Genomic DNA, 25,005 nt, shown 5'->3' on the forward strand with positions numbered 1-25,005 from the left:
GGCCTCTTGAAATAAAAACCACTTAAATTCCCTTCTCCCTGTGTGGCCAACTCGGAGGTTAAGCCCAGCACCTCCTGGGGTAACTTTCCCAGGGGCTGCTGGGCCGAGACCCGGCCCTGACCCTGCCCGAGCCCACCCGCGGACCGTGCGGGGCTGCAGGCGGGTGACACGCAAGGACGCAGAGCCCCGGTGCAGAGGCTGCGCTTAAGGCGACCCCAGGCGGCGAGCGCCCGGGGAGACCCCGCGGCGTCAGGACAGGCGGCTTGCAGGGGCCCCCAGGTCGCGCCCCGCCGGTGGAGGATGACTCAGCCTCCCTCGGGCCGGTGTTTCACCGCCGGCCGGCGCGAGGGCTCCGCAAAGTTCCCAGTCACGCCCCAGACCTCGCCCGGGGCTCGGCGGAGTGGCCGCGGGAGAGGCCGCGAGGGAGCCCGGTTCTGCGGGCCGAAGGCGCCCCGACTTCCCTCCGCGCCGGCCCTGCTCCAGCCCGCAGCCCGGACGCGCCGCCGCCGCGCTCGGTAGCTTCTGCAGTGGGTGCGGGTCGGGGCGGGCAGCGGGGCACCTCCCGAGCCCAGAGGAACCTTCCATTCCCGAAACCCACGGAGTCCGCCCGGCAGGGTGGGCGCGGGGCCGCCTTCGCTCCCCGCCCGCCCTGGCCCCCCGGCCGCCGCCGCCACTCCTGCGGTCGCGTGGAGCCGGCCCGGGGGCCCCGCGCTCGTGCGTCCGCGCCGCCGCGGCAGCCGTGGCCCGGGGAGCGGTGCGAGCAGCCGCGCAGCGGAGCCCTGGCCGGACCCACCCGCCGCCCCCGGCCCGGCTCCGTCCCCAGACTTCTGCCTCCTCCCCGGACCTCCCCCCCCCCGAAAGCCGCGCGGCGGGGGCGGGGCGCGTCGCCCCTCGGCGCCGCAGCCCTGGGCGCGCCCCCCGACCTAGCCAGGCCCGGGGCAGAGCGGGGGCGCGGCGGCGGCCTGCGGAGGTGCGGGGAAGTCGGCGGCCGCAGTGGGCCGGGCCGCGCAGGGCGCGCCCCGCCGCGGCCAAGGACGCCGGAGTCCCCCGAGCCCCGCCCGCGCGGCGCCCCCGCCCCCTCCCGCCCTCCTCCCCCCCTCCGCCCCCCCCCCCCTCCCTTTCTTCTCCCCAAGTGAGCCCGGCGCGCGAGAGCAAGCGGGCGGGCGCAGCAGCAGAGCCCCGCGCGCTCGCCCGCCGCCCGCCCCGCGCAGCCCGCCGCCGCCTCTCCCGTCGCCGCCGCCCGCGCGCCGGAGGGAGCCCAGCATGGCCGGGCCGGGCTCGCCGCGCCGCGCGCCCCCGGGGGCCTCGGCGCTCCTGGCCGCCGCGCTCCTCTACGCCGCGCTGGGGGCCGCGGTGCGCTCCGAGCAGCAGATCCCGCTCTCCGTGTAAGTGCCGGGTCCCGCGCGCCCGGGGAGGGGACCCGCAGGTGCGGCTCGTCGGGACCTGCCGCGGACCTTGGCCTCGCCCCTCGCCCCTGCCTGCTCGGAGCGGCGAGCGGCGGCGAGGCAGGGGTGGGACCCTCTGCCCCCTCCCTCGGGCTGGCGGTGAGACCTGGAGAGGCTCCCCTCAAGTGGCAGCACCAACTTTGACGCCTGTTTACGGATTCCAACTTCCGTGGGCCGTTTATTTATCCCCCTCTTTGCTATCTTGCCATCTGACTTCTTTTTTTGGGGAGGGGGATGGGTGGGCTTTTTCTGACCAGTGCTTGCCAGGTGATGCCCACTTGGGGTGGTCAAGTCTTCAGGCAGTTATTCAAATAAAACCCAGCGGTCTTTTTGGAGAGCCCGGGAGACTTTGCGCATTCTGAACTATGTGAGCCCCCCCTCGGGCCCCCTCCCGCGCTGAGCTCTGCAGTTCGGTGCTGGCACTTTCTGCTAAGGCGCGTTTTCTATCTCTTTCTCTCTCGGATGCTCCATCGCTCAGCTCCTTCAGCCACAGCCCCGTGTGTGCGTGTGCGTGTGCATGCGTGTTGACCGCGGCACGGGCGTTATATTTGTTCCTGTGCCCTTTCTCTCTGTAGGGTGAAGCTCTGGGCCTCGGCTTTTGGTGGGGAGATAAAATCCATTGCTGCTAAGTACTCCGGCTCCCAGCTTCTGCAAAAGGTAAGGTTTCTGTGGTAGCAGGAAGCGATGATTTTTTTCCAGTACAGAAAATGGAGGCAGAATTTAGTTTTCCAAACAAACGTGAACCCTGAGCAGCATCAGTTATCAGAGGTGTCTCTGATCCTCCCGTTTCTTGGCGATGTACTGTGCAGTGACTTCTCCCTACCAACCGGTTATTTTTAGATGACACTTGATTCTAAACACAAAGAAAAGCAGGATACTCACTGGCACTGTCCTGGCTGGAGCTTGGAAACAGTGTATTTGCACGGCTCTCCTCTTAGGGTCGGTGTTGCTGTTCCGTGTGAGAGCAGATGCTCTTGCGGCCAAAAGACGCTAACTTCTTCCAAGGGGTAGAATCTGTGCCTATTTTATGATGTTTTTCACCTTGCCTGCGTTACAGGCTGGGTTCAGTGTACGAGAGGGAGAGAGAGAGAGACGCTGCACTGTTGTTTGTCATCCCTGCAGTTGTACAATCCCATTATTCCCCAATCATCTAGACCCAGGGCCGGGATGCATTACATCATTACAGATAAGGAGAATGAATGTGGTTATCTTTCCACTCAGCTGCACTGCTCGGTAATAACCTATGAGACTAGTGCACAAACTTAAGAAATTGGTCTGTGTCCATATAATTCTGGAAAGTAATGAGAATGGAGAATTGATTATTAGGCTTTTATCAGAAGCTGCATCAATTTTAATTCAAACAGGCAGCCCTGTGCTTAAAATCACACTGTGAGATGTGTGGTCTTTCCCCCTCCCCTCCAAGAAAAAAAATAGGAGAGATGAGAGGGTTTGTTAAAAGCACTTCAAATTGACAGATCAACAAGATTAACCCAAGTATTCTCTCAAGGATAGAAAATAAAATTGGCCTTTAGTGGATAATACTTTGAAAATGGGTACAAAACAGCTTAAATTGTTAAGTTAACTTTTAAGCATTTTAAAATGTGCTTTTTGGGCCAATGTAACATATGTGTCAGGCATGCTGCCTGGTAACCGAGTACGTATTTTATTTATGGCATTCTGCTTCAGAGAGCAGCATTTTTTGGGGACATTATATGAAACAGTTTGTCACATAAAATCCAAATATCATAATAAGGCATCAGACCACAATGGCATGAAGTCATTCTGCCTTGAAATTTGCCATTAGCCATATTCTTTCAAACTGTGGAAAGACTGCTCAACTCCGTTATTTGGGGAAGGAGTTCATTGCATAATAGGCACTTGTTAAAAAACTTGAGGTTATGACGTGATGTGCCTTGATGGAAGATGATAATTTACATACCTGTGATCCCCCTCTCAGTTTATAGGAATTGCCTCTCCTGCTAGTATTCTTTTAATCTGGCCCAGTCTGTACCCCGCTTTGGCGTTTTGCCTGTATGTCAGATGTTCTCTGTGAAGAGTTCCGGACTACTGCGTTGCCTGTGTGTTCTCTTTATGCTGTTAAAGAAGAGAACATTTTGTATGACTTTAAAGAAATATTTTTCATCTGCATGTTGTAGTTTAGTTGTAGCAGCTTTGAAATGATCCCTTCAGAGCCTATGAATGTCTCTTTAGGTTGTGCTTGCATATCTTCTATCTCACACTTTCCTTTTCTCTGATGTTACACACACTGCACAAAACCCCATCAGCCATATTATTGGCTACTCTATAGTAGCAAATTGGAAATAGCTACAAGGCTTCGCTTACCTTCTCATCAACATCCTTTATGAGACTGAATTCACAAGCCTGGCTTGCTTTTGTCATGTTTGCAGCTTGACAATTGTATAATGATTTCCAGCTGTTTATGGCTTTGTTGTCATTTCTTGCTGTCGCCTGGCATTTAGTAATCTGATGCGAGGGGAAGGTGAGGTGTTGCGTGGTGCTGGGCTCCGAGGTGGGTTTCTGCTCTGGCATTCAGATGGCAGTCCTCTACCGTGGAGTCCTGACATACCCCTGGCTTTGGCTTACTGGGCAAGGACTTCTCTGCTAGAGGACTTGGGGGGCATTTTGCACTTAGCTTCTGGCCATCTTGGACCCTTGCCCCACGATATGACTGTATTTTAAAAATTAGCAGAGAACATGGATTTAGAGAGTCCAGACTGTGAATAAGAAAAGATGTGAGGTGCTTGGAGTGTGGGAGGCATAACATCATTTGGAAAAGTAGAGAAACAGTGGCCTTTCTCTTGCTTATTTTCAAGTTTCTGGCCATTTGTGTGAGAAATTACTCCTTTAAGTCAGAACTCTGCATCCTTCCCTCACAGCACTGCGTCCTTGACAATTACCATACTCTCAAAATGAACTGGAAAATTTGGTTGAAAAATGCATTAACACTGCATTAAGGGGACTCAAAGGTGACAGTGACAATCCTATGTTGTATAATAGACTGTAATTACACTTCTCAGGCATGGACATTTAAACCTGATTTTCAGTTAAGTAAGGTGTACTGAATACCACTGTAGCTTCTCTAACGGACCCTTCATGTTGTGAATTAATGTAGCATGTTCATTTTTAGAATGGGAGTTCAGTAATTTTTTGCACTAAGGCAAAAACTTTACACAGGAATTATTGCGAACTGAAGTTAAATAATAATTGACTGCCTATTTTCAGGTGTTTGGAGGCTGGAAAAACTGCCGTTTTGGTAGCAGGGTTTTTATTAGGTAATAGGATTTGAAGTAGCAGTATAACCACTGACTTCATCAACATCAGTACAAACATTTAACCACGTACCTTGTCAAAAAGGAGAAATATTTCATCAGTTGTTTCTATGTAATACCATGGCTTTTACTACTTTAGCTTAAGATAATGTATTAGGTATTCACTGCCTTTTTTTTTCTTTTTGTCTTTACTGAGCACAGAAATAGCACTTTATTAGTTTCTTATAAAGAGGATATTTTTGATACTGTAACATGCAGTAATCTGTGTTCTAGCCAAGCTGTGTGTTCCCAGTGCAGAATGGAAGAACGTGGGGCTTGTACGCTGGAGTGGTTAATCTCGAGAGCTTTTACAGTTGCTCTAGGATGGCGGGCAGAAGGGCAAAAGCCGGCGCGATACTGCGCGCCTGTGCACTGCCTTCCCTAGCTGGCAGATACTGCAGGGGTTTCGATTCACTTCAACTTTTAATTAGCTTTCCTTTCCGACATAGTCATGCCTGTATTCAGATGCCTGTCTCTTTTCCCCAGGCATGTGCTTTGTTTGGTTTCTTTTGGGGAGGCATAGTTTCCTTACCCCTCTATATTCAGTGAGAAGCATTCTGGTAGGTCTGGTAACCTAAGCTGTTAGTCTCATGGGCTGCACACCCCAAACATTCACAAGAAAAGGTCTGATTCTCATTCCTTCCTCCCTAGAGAGAATTTGGTAGGAGCTGGGTTTTTCATTCTCTTTAGTTCTGCATTCAGGGAATGCATGTCCATGGGAACGAAGGGTTCCTATGATGTGCCCCAGAATTGTGATGATAAATGCACAGCAGATATACAGGTCCTGAGCTGTGTATCTCTGCCATCCGCGCTAGAAGAGGATTGACATTTACCTTGAATGCCTCATGTAGCACTTACTAAACTTGCACCTCTTGAAATGCAAAACCAGGTTTCTGTACTACCAACTATTTATCGGGAGGGTGCCTTTAGTACAGAAACGTGATGTCTCTTTCCACAGGACAGAGTCAGCAACGTGAAAGGTTGGTTCTTTAAGGCATTTTGATAATTATGACTTTTCATCAATGTGGAAATTGATGGACTTTAAAATGATTTAAAGTTTTCAGTTATCAGGAACTGGGTAGCCGTGCTCTGCTGCCTTTAGGAAGCTGGACTCTACAGATGGCTTCTGCAAGGGAGGCGCTAGCTACTGCGCTGAACATTTTTGTTGAATAAACACACTTATTTGTCATCTTGCAAGATTAATGCATTCATTCAGCCTATTCTGCCAATGCTTTAATTCATGGTATCACTTCAGCATTGGACGTTTCCCCAGAAGATTATTTTTAAAAGTCTTGGAATTCATAAATGACAGTTTTCAGTCTTTCAGGGCAGTTTATTGATCTCATTAGCCCAATCACCAGGACATTAGCAGAGCAGGGTAAACCAGTTAGAATTCAGTTCATGCATCTTATCCACACATATATTTCATTGCGTTTGCAAACTTATACATGGTCACTTGCTGACTAGATAAGTTCCTTTTGTATGACTTTGCTAAGTTTTTGTCTGAGCTTCTTTTGTTCATTTCTTTTTCTTCTCCTTTTACTCAAAATTTATTTTCTGGCAGATATACTTCTGCTTTGCTTTCTGTCTCATTAGAAACTGCTGCAGCCTGTGTTGTTCAGATTTACAGATGGTAGTCAAAATGAAGGAAATGCAATTAAAGTCATAGTTTTCTTTTTGGAGGAAAACTTCAGATTTTTATTCCAATGTGGTTATTAGTTTTGAGCAATTACTATAGTGATCTTATATTGGTTTTGTCTTCTATTTGATTTTATCTTATTTACTCTAATACCTGTGTATGTTTAGGCAAACACATGAGTACCAAACCACCTAATAACCATGAAATCTGATGGGCACTGGCAAGCACAATTAATGTTTCCATTTTGTAATGAAGACATAGCCGTGTGGAAGTAAAAGAAATGTGAAACCATTACCCTAAGCACGTGTAGCCTGCCAGGTATGCAGTCATCCTGCAGTTTGAAGCGCATATACACAGAAGAGCAGGTTTAGGATTTCAGCCCTTTTAGTCTTTGATTGATCCCCACTTGGTGCTTAGTGCCCCCACTTACGCTGATCAATCAATGGCTTGGTGTGCTCGCCTTACTTAAAGAAGCATTTATTCTCATAGGGGGACTTTGTTTCAGGCCTGCCATCAATGCAGATTTATCATCATAAACGCCAACAAATGGGCTTTTTCTTTATCCATGATACATCCTCTGTCACAAGTGAGTGGCGTGTATTTCAGGGGGCCCCCCCGTTTTTTGCAGTCACAGTGCTTGTTGAGATAGCCTCCTGAGTTGAGACCCACAACGTCTTCCCGACAGAGACGCTTAGAAGATTGTGTGTTTCCTGGGTTTGGTTTGCTGTGGATGAGACTGGACAAAAATGAAATAGATGTTGTAAATACCAGTCTATGAATTACCTTATGAGGTCCTCCCCCCTATTAATGTAATTTTCATAAAAGAGACATATTGGCTTACGTTTCATCTTGAGGGGCTACAGTGACTCTTCTGTGTGTTGTTTAGTGGGAGGGAAAGTTCCTCATGTCAGGCTGCTGGCAACACTGACAGGATCTTTATCAGTCTTCTGGTCCACTAAACAAAAGTGATCTCCTTCAAGGAGAAAAACCATGTAGAGGAGAGGAGGGTGATCGCTATCCTCTGATTCTCCTGAGCACTGGGGACCAGCAGACTGAGGTGGTTCTTCCTGAAATGTAAAGGGGGCCTCAGTGACCCCTCTGCGACACAGTTCTCTGCCTGGGCCACAGCCCACCCTGGGTGGATTAGGCATCTGCATAGCTGGCGCTTTGTAGGGGATTTCTACGTGCGTAGCCAGCACATCTGCTTTTCAGAAGAAAGTTATTTTACAAACACAACTTTGAAAAGGGTCCAGTATGTTTTCAAAAAAATGGTAAACATTTCAATTACCACTAGCTTTGAACAACACTCCTTGGGTGCTGATTTCAAAGCTGTTTAAATTAGACATTAAATTTGGAAGGTGTATCAAATTTATATGTTGCATAGCTTCTCCATCACCCCAAATTAAGATTATGAAAGTAAACATCTTAGAAGTCTGACTATTTGTGAGCATTTCAAGGCCATCTTAGAAAGGAGAGTATTATCTCTTGACAAGAAATGGATGGCTATTTCTTTATTTTGTGTACTCCGGAGTATTTATGTTGCAGATGTTGTGAATGCCAGTATGCTCCCTAAGTTCAAAGAGCCATTGCCCACGTATGTCATCTGGAGAGGCAAGGTGGGAAGGACCGTGAATGACTGTAGGTCCCCAGGACAGACTTTGGGTCACCCCTTTTGGGTGTAGCACCTGCCACTCACCATTTGGGGTATGCGCATGTTATTACCATTATACTTATTAAGTCTGTGCAGGCATGCGTGGTGTGCCAATAAAAATGGTCGCTGCTCATCACAGAATGTGCCAGATGCTGCCTGCTGACTGGGAGACTGTTCTCTCCCTTTTTGGCTGCTAGACAGACCGGCTTGAGGGAGCAAACCAGGGTGCAAGGACTGGACCAAGTAACCCAGTCCACAAACACGGATTTGTGCGGCATCTGAGACTTAGTAGGCATAGGGAAGCTGAGGATCTGCTGAAAACAGGAACAGCTATATAATTTGCAGGACCAGCTATATAACCTGCATTTAGCAGGGTGCAGCATGTAAGGAAAATAGGGGACCCTTTGTTAAAAATTATGAAGAATTTCAAGATGATGACTGTAGAGCATTATGCAAGCCGAGGGCCCGCTGGGCCCGGGTCAGGTCCCTTCCGGTCATCACTTTGGCCTCCTCTTTGCCCTGCTGGGTCACTTGTCCTCTCAGCCTCATTTAACATTCTGGCCACGGTCAGTCTGGGAGACCTCCTTTGCTCATTATCATAATAGGTGGAGTGCTTGGTGCATTTCCAGAGCCACTCATCTTTGGAGATGTGACGGGGTTTAAGGAAAGGTCCCTGACCTAGGGGCTGGCCTCTGCCTTCTCATCTTTGCTGTGGCATTCCTGGCAGCCTTGGGCACATTGCTCAACCTAATGGTGCAATCAGGCAGTGTTCACAGACCAGCCACTATGATACGTACTTTACATATCATCCCATTAAATTCTCCCAACATCTAATACTCAGGAGCAGCCATTTGCCCATTCACAGATTTAGAAGTTGAGGATCGCGGACGTTAAGCCGCCTCCCAAGGTGACCGAAGTAGGTTTCCAGAGTCTGCTCACCTGGCCGCAGTGCTGTATTTCCTTGTCTTTGTATGACCTTTCCTGCCCTCAGTTCCTGTCTGAAAACCGTGTGAATCATACCTGCATTTCCCCACCTCACAGTGTTTGGGAGGGTTAGGTGAGATAACATCTTAAACAATTAGAGCCTGGGGGTAACAGCTGGAAGGACACAGTGTGGAGTCAGACAGGCTTGGATTTGGGTCCCAGGTCTGCCATTTTCTGGCTGGGTCACCTTGTAGTTTAACATTTCTGAACCTCAGATGTGAGGGAGACCCATGCCTTCCACTTCATAGGCTGTGATGGGGATTACGTGAGGTAGATACGCAGGCACTGAGCATTGTGCCCGGCGCAGAACAGCTGCTCGGCGGGAGTTTCTGAGGTCATTCTTGGTTGCAGGAGACACGTGCGAGGTCCTCAGATGCCCTCACTGAGCACCCGTGGGGCCTGGCTCCGGCATGCACGTGGGCCCAGTCAGTGAGCAAGTGCGTGAATGGGCACTGGCACCGGGAAGGCCATTCCACCTGGCGCCTGGCCAGGCTCTTGTCCTTCAGGCAGGAGGAGGCTGAGAGCCAGCACATCCCCTTCTCCCCGAGGATTGGGAGATGCCCCGAGGAACCCCTACATGAGCACCAGGACTTCAGAAGCGCTTCAGGGTCTTCCCGTCCCCGATCCCTGGCTCCCCTGCTCTGTAGGCACTAGGTCAGCCTGAGACCCGGCCGTAACCGCCCTACTGCGCCGCGTGAGGTCCGAAGTCGCAGGAGAACGCGGTGCTCCCAGCAGTGTCCGCTGCGTGGGAGCGCATCCAGCGGGCGGCTGCGGACACTCATTAATCCAGACGCCCTCAGGACAGCACTGCAGCGTCTCCTGTGAGATTCTCCCTGCCAGGCCTTGGCAGATGCTAGGCTTCTCCCCACGGCTTCCTGGGGGTGCGGTACCTCACTAGGCAGGTGGTCTGTCTGCCATTCGGGGGGCAGGGAGGGGCAGCCATTCGTGGGGACTGCCTGCCGTGAGCCACCAGCTGCAGGAGGCACTGAGGGGCCCCCTACCCCAGGCGCTGCTCATCTCCTTTCCAGCTTCCTTGGTATGTCTGTCCTTGTGTTTTGGCCTTTGGGCATCTGTCGTCCTCTGCTCATCTCCTTAAAGATGTTGAATGCGTGACATGTGGCACTCTTCTTTGTCTTCGCGTAAACGTAGGTACCGACCCTGGAAGTGCAGGGGGGATGCTGTTGGAGGTGCATAACTTTTAAACATCGCGTATGTAGAAAGCCATTACAATTACCCGTGAATGCCCATTAACAAGTGAGCAACGAGAGTAAACGTGCAGAAGCTTCGGTGGTTTCCCTTGGGTCAGAAGGGTCAGAAAAGCGCCCAGAGCTGTTTGTGTCCCAGAGCGTCACAGAATCCCAGAGTCTGTGCTGGTGGCTTCTGGAGCCCCTGGGATCGTCACCAGCCCAGGCAAGCAGGTTGCTGATCGGGGCTGGAGAGGAAGGAAGTGAACGTGGCTTTCATGAGTGTGGAGTGTGAACCCAGCTCCCCTCCTACTAAAGGACACAGCTCCGTATCCAGCGAGGCCCATGGCTCCGTGTGGAGGGGACCCTTGTCACCTGCCCACCTCTCCCAGGCAGGGCTTGCAGCTCAGGAGGTGGGGCCCCGTGCCACATGCTGGGGCTGGGCCTCCAGCTGGGGTTTGTTTTGATCTCCCAGTCTTTGTTATTTCTCTGCAGCCATGCCACCTGTGTGGGCCAATCACCCTGCGCATGGGCCTCAGCCGGGTCTGTAGGGCACAGCAGAGGGAGAAGGGAGAAGGGCTGGCAGGGTGGGTAGGGGATGCCCCCACATTGCCATCGCAGGTGGGCTTGAAGACGTGGGCTCTGCTGGCAGTGCAGTGGGGGCTGACTGTGGGGCCCTTAGGCCCCCACGAGGGTAGCAAGGACTCCCCCACCTCCAGCGTGGGCCCGTGCCCGCCTCGGGACAAGAATGGTTCCTAATGGGGAGTGAGCAGAGCTGACGGGTGGTCCTGCCGGCAGGGGAGCGGAGGGGATGCCTGGACCTCTTTTCAGCCTGGAAGGCAGAGCTGCCGAGCAGGGGAGCAACCCTGCTGAATTCCTGAGCAGCCAGGACGCAAGGCCTCGGCTGTTCCGCCAAGACCAGGAGCATTTCCGCTTGTGTTTTCCTTGAAAAGTTGAACCCGCTCCTTGTCGGTTTGCTCAGATCCCTAAGTATGGCAGGTGCCCCGTCATTCACTTGGTGCTTAATGCATTTTCCTAAGACTTCGATGTTTTGCATTAAATGGAATGAAAGGCATCGTTGGCTTATGGAATTCCCCTGAGTCTAGACCTTCCAGTGCTGTAAACCCGGCCCTGCCTTTCCTTCTCAACTTTTTGACAGCTGCTAACTCTTGACTCCCTCCCAGGAGGGAGCCAGTGTCTGGTTTAGAAGGATCCAGGTTTCTAGTAGAGTGAGCCATGCACAGCTGAAAAGAGATCTTTAGAAAGCACATGGGTTTGGAGTTGTCAATTACTAGTTTTACCTCCTTGGGCCTCGATTTGATTATTGACAAAATAGAACTAATAAGGTCACCTGTGTTGTAGGGCTGTGGGAGGATTAGATGGTATAACACATATGAAGTAGTTTAGGACAACACGTGGCCCATGGAAGCCCTCTGTGGATAAAATGAGAGTTTCTGTGGCCAGGGTTCTCACCTGGCCCTCGTTGACTAGCTCACTGCACACCTGTGGGCAATAGATGGCTGTTGACTCTATATAAAGAGCTCCACCCAGTGCTCTGGGCGCAACAGGGTGGCAGGGCTGCAGGAGAGCAGGGCAGGGGCTGGAGTGGTGGCAGCGCCGAGGACAGAGGCCCAGAGGACGGCTGTGTGGGACAACTGTTCAGAGAGGCCCAGAGGACACCTGTGCGGACAGAGGGGCCCAGAGGCAGAGGACCAGCTTGCTGCCTGCAGACTTGCTCTGAGTGAATGGGATTCTAGTGACTGACCTGCCACCTGGCAATAAAGTTGGGTATAACCCTTTCACTCCAAGAACATTTTGCTGTCAATTTCTTTGGTCACATTGAATCCATAGTGAACTAGCCCCGGGGCTGAAACCCATTGGCAAGACACCCTCCTTCTCTGGCTACCCTCTCATTTATAGTTTCCCACTTCATTACTGATGAAGAGCAAGAAAGACTCATAAATTTCACCTGCTTTGACCCCATGGTCAGCTCATAAGACCCAGGCAGTGTCATCACACATATTTCATGCAGACCAAAGCATTTATTATATCCCCAGGGAGGTTTTTTTTTTTTCCACTTCCTTTCCCAAATTCTAACGGTGCCCCTTGGGCAGGAAAGGCAGGCAGGTGTGGGGTCAGGTTTGCTGCTCTAACGTGCTGTGATTTGCAAAGTAAAGGGAGAAAGACGCGGAGCAGGCCTTCAGCTCTTTGTACCTGCGCCGTCCGCAGTACCTTTTCTGTTGTGCTTTGTTGAGGCAGAGGAGGAAAATACTGTGAGAAGAACAGCCGCTGTGGGAGGCAGCCCTCCACTGGAAGAGGGAGTCTTTGGCTGCAAGTTGCGACGTACATCCTTACTCTTAACCTCCCACCAGGTCCCCTTAGCAGTGCAATTGCTGTTCACACAGTATGACCGTGTTGTGTACAGACAGCTCGATGGGCATAGGTTTTTGCCCCACTGACATGAATGCTCCTTGTTTAGCTTCTGGGATGATTGTGCTGAAGCTTGAATCTTCTTTCTTCTCGGTTTTGGCCCGGGGCCCTGTCAGAACACTATGCCTTTGAACACCAGCACAGAGAATCCACTTCAAGGGACTCACTATCAGTTCATGGTGCGTGTGTAAATATACATAAGCTGTTTCCCTTTGTCAATATAAACTGGTAAGTACTTCAAAATGCTGGGGTGTGTGGCCAAGTCCGAGCATGCCAGAACATCAAGAGTCATCTGGGCTTCCTGAAACGAGAGGTAATCCTCTCAAGAAAGGGCTACAGCTCACTAATCTTTTGTTTTAAAAAAGCCAAGGATACATGTTTTTGAGAAAAGGAATTTCAAAATCAGCAGAGCCACAGGTGAAATTCCTACTTAAACAGAAAGATTTTCAGTTTTTTTTTTTTGCATAAATCAAATTCCCTGTGAATGATAGGAAAAGTGTGTAGACTTAGAAAGAAATCAGAGGATTATTGACTTCTTTGAACTTTTAAGAGAGGCGGTTGGTCTCGGGAAGGAAGAACTGTGCAGAGGTGTGAGAGTGAATCCAAGTCAGGCTCATGCAGGTTTGAGTCCGGCGCTGCCCCCGACTAGTGCTACGGCCCCGACCAGGCAGCCTCGGACCGGCAGTGTCAGCTGTCACGTGGTCACAGGGTGTCAGGGTGCAGCCGGGAGGCTGAAATGAAATGCCTAGGAATCAGCAGCCCCTTGGACGTGCTCTGGAGGGGGGCTGCTGTTCTGTTACTATCCTCCAGTACCCGCTCTCCACACCCCAGGGTGCAGTGGCTGCTGAGGACGGCAGTCTGTCCCCTGGGGAGAGTCACTGTCAGGTCACCGGGAGGCCTTATATGGAAACCTGCACTAAAGCTGACCACTGGGCCCCCAGAGGCTCCTTGCACTTTATTTCTATATTGTGCTATGTGCTTTGTGTGGTATTTCGTTTAATGTCCCACAGCCACTCCTGGGGACAGTTCTGTCCTCATCTCCACCTTAGGCAGGACCAAGACTGAAAATGTCACCTGGCCCAGGATTCCTCAGCTCCAAGTGGCAAAGGCAGGCTGGGGCCTGGGTCTCGGGAGCCTGCTCAGGGCCCTGGGCCGGGCATCCGGGTATTTCCCAGGCGAGCATGTCCCTGGGCTGTCGTCATCCGGGGGGCTCATCGGGATGGTTGGTGGAAGCATCTTCCTCGCCCTTAGTCCCTCCCAGTGCGACTCTTAGTCCTGTGTGGGTGTCTTGTCACTTGCTTTCATAATACAGAATTTTAATTTCATAAGAAGGGGCAAAACCTGGAATTTGGAGAAGCCCTCAGCTTCCTATATTTTTCCCTTTTATTACGGGGTCCTTGTCTTTGATTTCCTTTGAGGGTCAGCCAGCTCTTTCCTCAAAGGTCTGACTTTTAAGGAGCCTTTCTGAGAATCCCATTGAATTTGGTTGAATTTCCCTTTGAGTGTTTCCCATTACGGTGAAGGATGATCGCTTGCAAGAGTCCGCTTGGACCCTGGGACCCTGGTGCAGGACAGATCTGGCTTCAAAGTCCAGCCTGCCCTTTTAGTTTCACTTCTGGGTCTCAGGTGCCTCATCTGTAAAATGGGGTCGTGGTGGGGATTAGCACCGCTTGTATGTTAACAGCCTTTGCTCTGAACTGGGTGCCTGGGAAGTGCCCAGGGAATTTTAGCTGCTCGATTTTTGGACATCCCTATTTGTCTTTCCTGGATGTTCATTGGTGCTTCTTTGTTACCCCTTGGGGCAGCCACTGGATTTTTTTTGCCTGCCTGACAGCTAGCTGGTAGGCCACAGCTCTGGGACCCACTAGGGTCAGTTTTATTTTGCGTGGAATGAGTGTGGCAGATCTGTCTGTGCCCCTGGCACTTCTGGGGGTCTGCAGTGCCAGGAGTGCCCCTTAGCTCTGTTGCCTAGGGCGTCGAGGAGGAAGCGGACCTTCAGTTCCCCGAGAGCATGCCCTTCCTGATGGGAGAGGGTCCCTTTGCCACTAAGCACCGAGCTGTCTTTGGGGTGGTCTTCAGGAGTTGTTTGTGGGATGCCTGAGCGCACGAAAAACAAAGGAGGACGTGAGAAGAGGCTTTTCCCGGCACTCACACGCTGGGGACGGGGATAAGGACGGCTGAGCACAGGTCAAGGACTAGGGCCTTCATATCCCTTTCCCACTCACTCTGCAGTGCAGGGGATTAGGAGCCCCCAGTGGCAGGCGTGGATGCCAAAAAAAGTGGGGGACTGCCTCCCAGCTACAGTAAGCCGTCTCTGAAGCCCTGCAGGTGGGTCCCCAGCTCACCACCCTTTCGGTGCTGGCAGAGGCTGCCAGACTTCCAAGCCTGCTGGTCCTCACTTCTCCTAGCCTTCGGCCCTGAGGAGTGTCCCAGCAGCATCCTGAAAAGATGAGCTGGACGAGCTGGGCTGAGGGGTCCTGGCACCTCCACAGTGCCAAGCAGAGCAGCTGCCGTGGGAGCACCGCAGTGCCGGGCGGGAGCATTGCAGTGCCGGGCGGGTGCACGTGGAGCACCAAGCGAGACTGATGGGGCTGCCGCCGCCACCATCAACCTGGGGGAGGCAACTCGGCAACGGCAATTAGGAAGCTGCTGCAGCTAATTCCACGAAGTGCTTGAACGCCACATTCCCAGTGACATCAGGGAGAAATGCGAATTTTAATTTCTGTCTCTTCCACCTTCTCTGAGGCCATGCCTGCCTCAAGATGTTGCACGGTGTCTGCTGAGCAGGATTTCACCTCAGTTCAGCTTCCTTTTATTTTACACTTGTTTGTCTGTTGTTTCCCTTTCTGGGGCTGGGTTTCTGAGCCTGTGCATCGCAGGCAGGTGCGAGCTGCTGCTGCATATGCTGCATGTACCTGTAGCAACCACAGAGCAGCGTTACCCAGTCCTGGGCAGCACCGCGGCCGCACCCTCCGCTGGCTGTTTCCAGCACCTTTGCATAGGAGGAAACCTTTCAGAGGTTATTTGCATTTGCATTATTGTCCCGCAGGTACAATTGTCTGCTCCCTTCTCCAGTCCTGGCGCACAGATATGCTGAGTGCCTGCACCAAACATAGCCCCTGAGATGAGGGGGAGCAGCTGGTTGGGAAGTAGGGCTTAAATTATATGGATTTAGTTGGGGGGTACTTCTGCCAAAAGGCATTGAGCTCCAGCCCCCATTTCCCCAGAAGCAGGTCCAGCAGAGTACTGCATTTTGAGGTTTCAGAGGAGTCTCAGGCCCAGCTTCCCCCCGGGACATTACTCTATGGAGGATGTGAGGCTTTCTGGGTGATTTTTGCTCTACGCAGCACTCCATGTCACAGCACACCTGGCATTTGCTGCGTGGCCCCGCAGTGCCCAGAGTCTGATGCGCACTCTGCCTTCTTGCTGAGCCTGACTACTCCGAAGGCAATGAGAGACCCTCCGGGCTGCAGCAGGTCTCGGCAACCAGCCCTTGCAGCTGTGGGCGCTCAGGGTCTGTTGCACGCCCCAGCCATTACAGTGAACCAGGGACGGGCCAGGCCTGGAGCTCTGGCATTTTCGCTCCCAGCCCCAGGCTCATGCGTGATCAGGGCACCGAGGCCACAGAAGGAAGGAAACTCCCTGTCCCACAGCTGGCTTCCTGGAGGACTGAGAGAGGCAGCCTCAAGTCCCATGTCCCTCTGCCCCCTGTCCCATGCCTTTCAAAGCTGCCCTGCTGGACTCACCATGCAAAACCACTTTTGCAAACTTTCCTCAGATTAATCTGAATTTAAGCCTGAATTTCACCTAGAGAAAATGTTCCCCTGATGTTTCTCTTTTTGAGCCAAAATATTTTGTCCCAGTATGTTACCGGGGAGTATTCCCCTTATGCACATGGTCTCCGTTAAGTGAAGCCAACAGGAGACCAGAATGCGTCAAGCGTTTATTCAGAGCTGATAAACCCATCTGGAAACCTGAGGCTCAGCCCTCTCCTTTTTTACAGTGGAGGTTCAAATGAAATGCTTCGTTTGTGGTATAATATCATTGTTTGGGAAAATCTTTAGCTATTTTAGCAGACTTCCAAGACAGATTGGTTTTGACCAAATGCTGGAATTGTTTTCTTGCGTCACGCCCTTCTTTCCTACTTCAGCAAACGCTCAGAGAATACTCAATGAGGTGTGTAGAGCTGTGTTGGTTACCCAGGTCCCTTTGCTGCTGTGGCCACCTTTCACATGCTCGCCCTGAGAGCTTCAGTGGCAGCACACTGCTCACATTCCCTGACACATCGGGCTGTGTTACGCCTCTGTGCCTCAGCTGACGCTACTCTGGCCATCTACACCACTGACCCCATTGTCCTTGTCTCGCTGCTAAGGGCTCCAGAGGGTGTCAGACTTTAGCGTGTAGAAATATCACCTGGGGAGCTGTTAAAATGCATTCTTCCAGGTTCTGCCCGAAGAGATTTGGACTCAGTTTAGCCCTGGGGATTTGCATGTTAACAAATGTCTGAGGTAACTCTGATGTTGGTGGTCCAGATAGCATGCTCGGAGAAGTGCTCTATGTATCCCACCTCTGGGAAGACTTCTGGTTTCCCCCAAAAAAGACCCAGTCATTTGCTCTCTTTCCTGCTGGGAGGAAACATGCATAACTTCTCTCTGTGCTCTGTGTAAGTATCCGTGTGCAGGAAGTCTGTGCTGACCGGGACCACAGGCTCTGGCTGCTTAGCCCCTGAACCCGGCCTGAAGCTGGCACTGGGTGTAGCCTCACGGTGCAGTAGGCAGGGTGTGGGTGGGGACTTTCTCTGCAGTAGACACTGGGGCTTTGGAACAAGTCAGGCATTTTATCTTTTAAGTCAGGAGCTACCCAGGAGCACATCTGACTGTGGAAGCTGTTCATTTGGAAATCCCTCAGCGGAGTTGAAGCAGCCATTCTTCAATTTATAAGATGGAGAGAAATTTGTTGACCTGTTACCTATGGCTTTCTTCTTACCAAATAGGTTACTGGGACCTGCGGTTACCAGCGCTTTAACAGAAATTTGTTTGGTGAACATCAATATGAAAGACACCATCTGCTTCCCATGAAAGGCTGCTCCTAATCTCCCCGGTACAAGAATTGCTCCCCAGGGGCCTGTTGGGCACAAAACTGCATTTTTTCCCAAGTCAGTGGCTTTCAAACTTTTTTTGACTCTGGCCCACAGTAAGACCACATGGTTCAGTGCAGCCCAGGGCACACGACTTCACATGTGAAACACTGGTTTCATGAAACATTACTTAGCCTTATTCTCTGCAGTGCAATCTGGAAAATTCTATTCAACTGGATTCTGTTCTACTCTCTTTTGTTCATTTTAGAAGGCTGGCTGTGACAATTAAGTTGATTTCACAACCTAATAAATGTGTTAAGGAAAAAACAGTGCTCTAAATGTTATGGGGTAAAGCACAGGCTAGTGTAGCTTTATTCTGGGAGGTACAACACTGACCTTTGACACTGAGGCTGTGTTTTCCCCAATCACCCTGACAGATGGTGAGCCTTGATGTTTCTCAGCCAGACTCAATGATAAGCTCCCTGTATAAATTTCATTCCCCCTTCTCAGCATCCCATGAGATTGGTACTCTGATGGCCCCATTTTCCAGGCTGGGACGCTTACGTCCAGGGAGGTGATGTGACTTATCCAAGGTCACATAGCTTGTAGGTGGCAGCTTTGGTTCTGAACTCAGGGCCATCCCACCATCATGCCTGTAGTCTTAGCTATGTTCACATTTCCTTTTGCTCACAGCCACTTTAGATGGTTCCACGTTTACCTCTGGGCTGCTGTGTGGGAAGCCCAGCTAGAGGCAATGAGAGGATGGCATGACAGAGGCATGGGGGAAATGTGAGGGGAAGTGGGGGAGTGGAAGGGAGAAGTTTGGCAAGCACAGGGTGGGCAACGGCCTTCCAAAGACCTGCGATTTTCCTTAGAGCTTCCAGGATTTGCCGCGAGCTTCTGTATCTCTGTTACACTGACCCACCCCTCTTAGAGCACCCACTGACCTGCTGTTTGTTATTGGTACCTGCGGGCTGTTCCTTGTTTTCTCATCTCCTCTGGCCAGGGTCATCTTCCTGCGGCCAGGAACGACGGCTTGTCCTTGTCGGCGTGCCCAGGACCTGTCCTGAGGACATGGCTTGTGCGTGTTTGGTGAATCAGCGACTGCATGACGAGGTCCTTAATTCAGTCCTCATGGTGGGTCCATGGCTAGTATTCGGTCCTCAGATTGCATTTGCAGAAACTGGGCCCATGATTCCAAAGCTAGCAGTGGAAGAACCAGGTGGAAGACCCCCACCCCAACCCCGTGACTGTTCATGTTTGTTCAATATTGTATATTTTTTGAAGATTATTTTGGATATCCCACCTCCTCCCAAGAATTTGTCTTATATCATCTGGGTCTGGGTTTTCTGAGCTTGGTTTCCCTTTTTCTTTTTCGGTGGTTTGGGCATGATGTGGCTGGACCAGGCCGCAGGGCTAGAGAGGGCGGGTCCTGCCTGGGAGTCTGACGTCCAGGTGTTAATTCCGGCTGGCACATTGCTAAGCTTATGGACCTCGGGCAGCTTGCTGCTTTTCCTGGGCCTGTGCTCGACAGAGCTTGAGGGTCCCCGAGGGCTGGGACACAGCTCGGTCCTGGGGAGGGCAGATCCCACCTCATTTCCCATGTGCTCCACCGTGACGTGGCTGGCATTCTGCCTTTTGTGTCCGTATCCAGCCCTCCTACCAGCATCTGCTGCCCTGCCTGCGTGTGCATCAGGGACCTGCTGGCGAACAGGCAGATCCGGAGAGGAGCCTGGCCCCACCTCAGGGTGCTTGGAGTCTAGCTGGGCAGCGACTCACAGTGCAGACCGCGCAGACGGTCAGCTAAGCGGGCCCAGCTGAGGGGCCAGGAGGACAGCATAGTGTTAGTGTTGGAGGAAGAAGCAGACATGACATCCCATCTTGGTAAATTCTCCTCTACGTTTTTGCTCATGCTATTTCCCAGGAGTTTTTGTACCACGGAGTTGTTCTTAGGGTTGTGTCAGGGAATAGAGTCATCTTTGAATTTAAAAGGCAAAAAATAAAAGGGATTAAAATATTTGACATATGATGAAGTTCTGTGATATTTTAGATAGTGAGTAAATTGGTATTTATATAACCTGGTATATTCATTTCCCTTGATTCCCCCTCCCTTGAATGTTGACTTAATAACATGCCTGACTAAATGACGTTAATTGCTTTAAGCTGCCAAATTGGAAAAAAAAAAAAAAGAAGCCAGCATTCATTCAAAAAGTGTGCTGGGTTCTTCTCCCCCCGCTGGAGCTGGGAATGAAGAGCTGCCGTCTCCTGGGGGAGGGGAGGCTAAGGTGTAACCTCAGCAGCTCAGGCAAGGGGACCACATCCCTGAAGACCAGCAGCCTGGGCCAGACATAAGCGGTGCAGCAGAGGGTTAAGCTCACAGTCCTGGGGTTTGAGTCCTGGGTTCACCTCCTGGCTCCCCTTGAATAGTATATGGTCTTGAGCAGCTACTCAGCCCCTTCATTTCACACTTTTACTTCTTAAAGTGATCCCCATCTCACCGGACTGTTGTGAAGATGAGATTAAATCACGAATGTGACTTCAGCTCAATGTCTGGCAGTGAGTGGCAGCAACCACTGTTTTAATGCCTGCCGTCTTTGAGTCATTCCCCCTCCCTCCGAGGTCAGTGGCTCTGCCTCACCCGGAGGACACCAGCTCCCCAGAGCAAGACCTTGGGCTCGTCCATTGCTGTATTTCTGGGTCCTATAATGGTCTCCATCAGTCAGCATTTGTGGAATAAATGAATGCATGCAGAGAATGAATGAACTTTGCAGGTTCACAGAGGTGAGCCAGGTCATAAAGGACAGAACAGGCTTCATACCAGTGGACAGAGAACCTCAGCCAGTGAGGGCTGATTGCTGCTTCTCTTTAGTGTCCCCTAAATTCCTGAGAGAAACACCACTCGTGCCCCGTGATCCGAAAGTGACATGTGTGTGTGTGTGTGTGTGTGTGTGTGTGTGTGTGCACGCGCGCACTTCCCATGGTGGCATTCTGAGAAGACGGTCATGTCAGATGTAACCTCCTGGTTGTTTAGAAACTGATAATTTGGTCAGTTTCATTCTAGGGTGTAATAACAGACCAGAACCTTTTTCTTTTGGAAAAAAGCTCCCTAAAAGCTCTTGCGTTCTGAGTTTACTGCAGAGTCCCACCAGGATGTTGAAATAGCCCACATCCATTCATGCCCCATCGAGGTGCTTTTCCTGGGTCCCGGTAAGGAGATGCTTCTCCCACTGAGCGACACGTGTGCGTGCCCTCTTCCTCGTGGGCACTGCCTTGGTGCTTAGCTGCCAGCTCGCCCAGCCCCTCGGTCTCGCCTTGCGATGGGCTGTGAAGCTTCGGTGTTTCTTGCTCTCTCAGAGCTGCTCTGTGGGCCAGGCTGCTGGGTTAATGGAGGAAGAGAAGAGCAGCAAAAGGGCCGGAAGGTGGATAGGAGCACTTTTTGTTCTTGAAAAAGTCCTTGAATTCAGCCCTTAAAGAGTAAGGTATAAACTTGAGAGATGATGGCTATTAATATAGCAGCTTTTAGTCCAAGACGTCAAAATACATCCATCACACATTCCTTCTCCCTTTCTCCATTCCTCAGGCCGGGAGGGGGTGGACAGCATCTCCAGAGAGAGCAGCGCTGCCTCGGACCATGGCTGGTCCCTGGCAGGATTGCAAGGGAACAGTCTGGATTTGACAGTTCCATTCATTTACTCACTTACTCACTCATTCATTCATTCACTCACCATTCAACAAACATTTTTACATCTCGCTACACTCTGTCCAGGTATTGTGCTGGCTTTGGGGTACAGGGCAGGGAAAGTAAGACAGTCTGCTCCCTCATGAGATTCCAAACTAGGGTGAGAATCAGGCGTTTCTCAAACAAGTAGACTAATGTGTGCAAATCTCCCCACCTGCCTCGTAAGCACACCAACCCGAAGGGCACAGGCCCCGAGGCCCTGCTCTGGTCTGGGGTCAGGGGAGGCTTTGCTGGGGGATGAGCTTCAGCCGAAGCCCGAGGGCTGGCAGGGGCTGTGTGACACATAGGTGGGGGACAGCCTGGGGTCCTCTGTGGCACCTGCTCACCGCTTCTACCCGGCTTCACCCTCACCTCCCCAGCTGGGCCTGGGCTTCAGCTCCTGGCATGAGTTCTGGGTCCTCCCCTTTCTTCTCAGCCCTTGATTCTCTTGTTCCCAGTGCCCTGAACCCCCGCCCTTGTCCCCGGAGCTGGCTGTTGGGTTCTTAGCCTTCCAGGCCTAGTTCTTTAGTTCAGCAAGCACCTTTGAGCTGCGGCTGGGCCAGGGCCACAGGGCTGGGCCTCACTTGCCGCCTGTGGGAAGTCTTTTCCAGTCTCTGCTCTCTTCTGCCTTTGGTACCTAACTTGTGGTCATCGTGGGTGACCTTGACCATCATCAGGCTCTTCCCCTGAGGTCCACAAACTTTCCGTATTTGTTTTCCTTGTGGCCTCTTGGGGCAAAGCTTTGTGATGGTGACGGTGATGTTGACCACACACTGACGCTTGTGGGACATCCACCACAGCCAGAGAGCATTCAGAACACCTACTGCACATTAACCCCTTTAATCCCCACAGCGACCCTGCAAGCTAGCCACTCGGTTATTATCCATATTTAACCCATGAAGAAACTGAGGCATACAGACTGTTAATTAACTTTCCTGAACCTACTTGGCTGGGAAGCGATCAAGCCAGGTTTCGACTCCAGTATCTGTGTCTGTAACCACGGTGCCCACTTCCTCCCTAGCACAGCCTGTGTTTGTCAAGCGACACACGTGAATTGGTGGCGCTACTAGGTGACAGGTACACCGTTCCTCTCCAGGTGTGCTTTTCTCCCCAGGACTGCAGAAGTCCCTAGACCTGTCCCAGTTGTCTTGTAGGTAACTTCTCCCCGGCAGGAATGCCGAGTTCATTATCACAGGTGCCGATTCTTAGTGTGACCGCACAGGCTTCAAAAGGTGCAAGAAGTTCCTTTCCCTGCAGTGTTCACGCGTAGATGCTGACCGCCTGGGAAGCCATAATGACGATGGTAAATTTTAACATTTAAAATTACCAACTATTCTCTATTTATTGTAGAAATTTTTGGAAATAAAGGTAAATGAAGGGAGAATGAGGATGACTGCTATTCCAGCCTGATCACGGTTAATATTTTGGTGGGTTTCTTCCAGTCTTTCTTCCTTTGAATATGTGCATGTATATATACACATATGTGTACCTACATCAATGGGTTCATGTTGTGTCAACTGTTTTATAACAGCAAGACATTTTAGAGTGGATTCAGGCAGAGTAAAGCCACTTAAGATAATTTGTTTTCCTATGAAAAATAAAGTTCCTCCTCTAGTACCAAATGATACAGTAAGAAAAAAAATTGTGGTCTTATTATGCAAGAATAATCATATTAAATTTTTTAGAGCATTTCTTCAGGGCTGCTTAAAATTGGAATTAGATCATAGATGCAAAGTTACTTTGTTTCTTTCCCCTAACTTTATGGCATGCACATTTTTCCTTATCATTTAGTTTTCACAGTGATTCCTTTTCTGGCAGCCAAACATTTCACCATGCGGATGTGGGGTAATGTATGTCGCCTTCCCCCAAAGTCGGGTGTGAAGGCTGATGCCCAGCATTCCCCCCAGTGTAAACAGGGCTCTGATGAACATCCCTGTCTGTCTGTGGTGGTTCCACTCCTGAGGGTGCCCCTCAGAGCCGAGCTTACAAGGGGAGTCACTGCCACGGGCTGCGACCTGTGCCGGCCTTCTCCATTCTTGCTGCGGTGCCTGTGTCTGAGCTCATCTGCCTCTGTTTCTTCTGTACCTGGCTTTGTGCCATGGCTCAGGCTTGCCTGGGGCGTCAGACATTGTTGGCTGGACCGCATGACCTTTGCTTGTCCTTACACGGACAAGACAGTCAGCACAGGGCTGAAGGAAAGGCTCTGGGGTCAGGCATCCCTGGGCTCCAATATGGCTCTGCCGCTCACCGGATGGGTGGATTTGAGCAAGTTATTCAACCTCCCTGAGTTTGAGTTTATTAAGAGAAGAATAATATCTACTTACTGGAGTTACTGTGAGGATGAAATGAAATATCTGTCAAGAGCTTTGCATAGAATCAAACACATAGTAAGGGCTCAATAACAGTAAATGTTATTTTTATTATTCTTACTATTTATCCTGACCTTCACGTTTTCAGACTGCAGGAATTTGTTTCATGTGTAAAACCACTACTGTTCATACAAACAGAGCTTTCGAATATCCCAGACATTGGTTGTGTGTTTGTGTTAGCTACTGTCTGTGTGGTTTTGAGAGGTCTTAGGGTGTCACTTTAAATATCTATTTATAGGATCTCCAAAATAATGAGATTTTGGATTGGCTCCTACCCTAAAAGACACCCCAGGACTGAAGCGTTGGCTCGGGGGGTGCAAGCTACCTCCTTAACCTCCCAAATGGAGTTGTTTTTCCCATCAAGTAAATTAAGGGTAACAATAATAATAGGAATCAATGCTGACTAATTATAAAACGAGGTACATTGCCAAGTATGTAGCAGTATGTAAACCCCAGAGTAAACGGAGATGTTTGCAGACGCGCACTCTCACAGTGTCAGGAGGCCTGGGGGTTACCTTTTGATAACAAAAGCCCCCGGATGCCTGCACGTGGTCTTCTGGGACCCGTATGCCAAGCTGGAAGCTGTTTACCACTAGCTTGAAAAACTAGGGATCCAGACGCTGTAAGGAATTGTGATATTCCTTTCAGGGAAGGGGGCCCCCTTATCCACATAATGCCACTAAAATACGTGAGAGAGAAGAGAAACAATTTCAGGTACTTTGTGAGTGCTGGTGGTCGTGAGCCGCAGAGCCTAGTGCTGCCACCAAATGCCCCCGTATCCCAGGGGCTCTCCAGGAAGCAGACTGACATGGGGGTACAGCAGAATGGTGGGGCATGAAGGGCGAGGCCAGAGGGCGCCGTGACTGGGCACGTGTTCCGGATGTGCGGGCAGACGCGGCTGTAGCACGGGGAGGGTGGCCCGGGGTGCTCAGTCGGTGACAGCGTTCCTCCAGATGGCCCCTCTCCATGAGTGAGCCCCACTGCTGGGAATTCTCTGAGCCTTGCTGTCCTTAGCTCAAGAAATAAGGTGCTGGTTGTCCCTGTCTGGAAGGGACACGCTGTGAGGACGAGACTCGGTGGCACTTGTAAGCTGCCCTGGGGGCGGAGGCCTCAGTGGTGGCCATCCAGATGTGCAGCCCTGCTGTCTCTTTGAGACTTGTGTGGTCACTTTGTCCAGTG

The 25,005-nt window shown here is 51.1% G+C and overlaps 1 protein-coding gene across 7 annotated transcripts in view; it reads left to right on the forward strand.

Annotated features, from left to right (window-relative positions):
* The first annotated feature begins 167 nt into the window (after positions 1-167).
* The window catches only part of CACNA2D3 (calcium voltage-gated channel auxiliary subunit alpha2delta 3), a 699,185-nt gene continuing 674,347 nt past the window's right edge, over positions 168-25,005 (forward strand). For 4 of the 7 annotated variants that reach the window (XM_073230729.1, XM_073230727.1, XM_073230728.1 and 1 more), the window contains exons 1-2: positions 168-515; positions 2,021-2,102. In XM_073230729.1, coding sequence (XP_073086830.1) covers positions 301-515; positions 2,021-2,102 — 297 coding nt within the window. In that variant the 5' untranslated portion in view covers positions 168-300. Of the gene's footprint in view, positions 516-1,210; positions 1,386-2,020; positions 2,103-25,005 lie in introns of those variants that run through there. The other 3 variants (XM_073230730.1, XM_073230732.1, XM_073230731.1) reach the window with 2 other exon arrangements.

The sequence above is a fragment of the Manis javanica genome, chromosome 3, assembly GCF_040802235.1.
Source record: "Manis javanica isolate MJ-LG chromosome 3, MJ_LKY, whole genome shotgun sequence".
Taxonomy (NCBI): domain Eukaryota; kingdom Metazoa; phylum Chordata; class Mammalia; order Pholidota; family Manidae; genus Manis; species Manis javanica.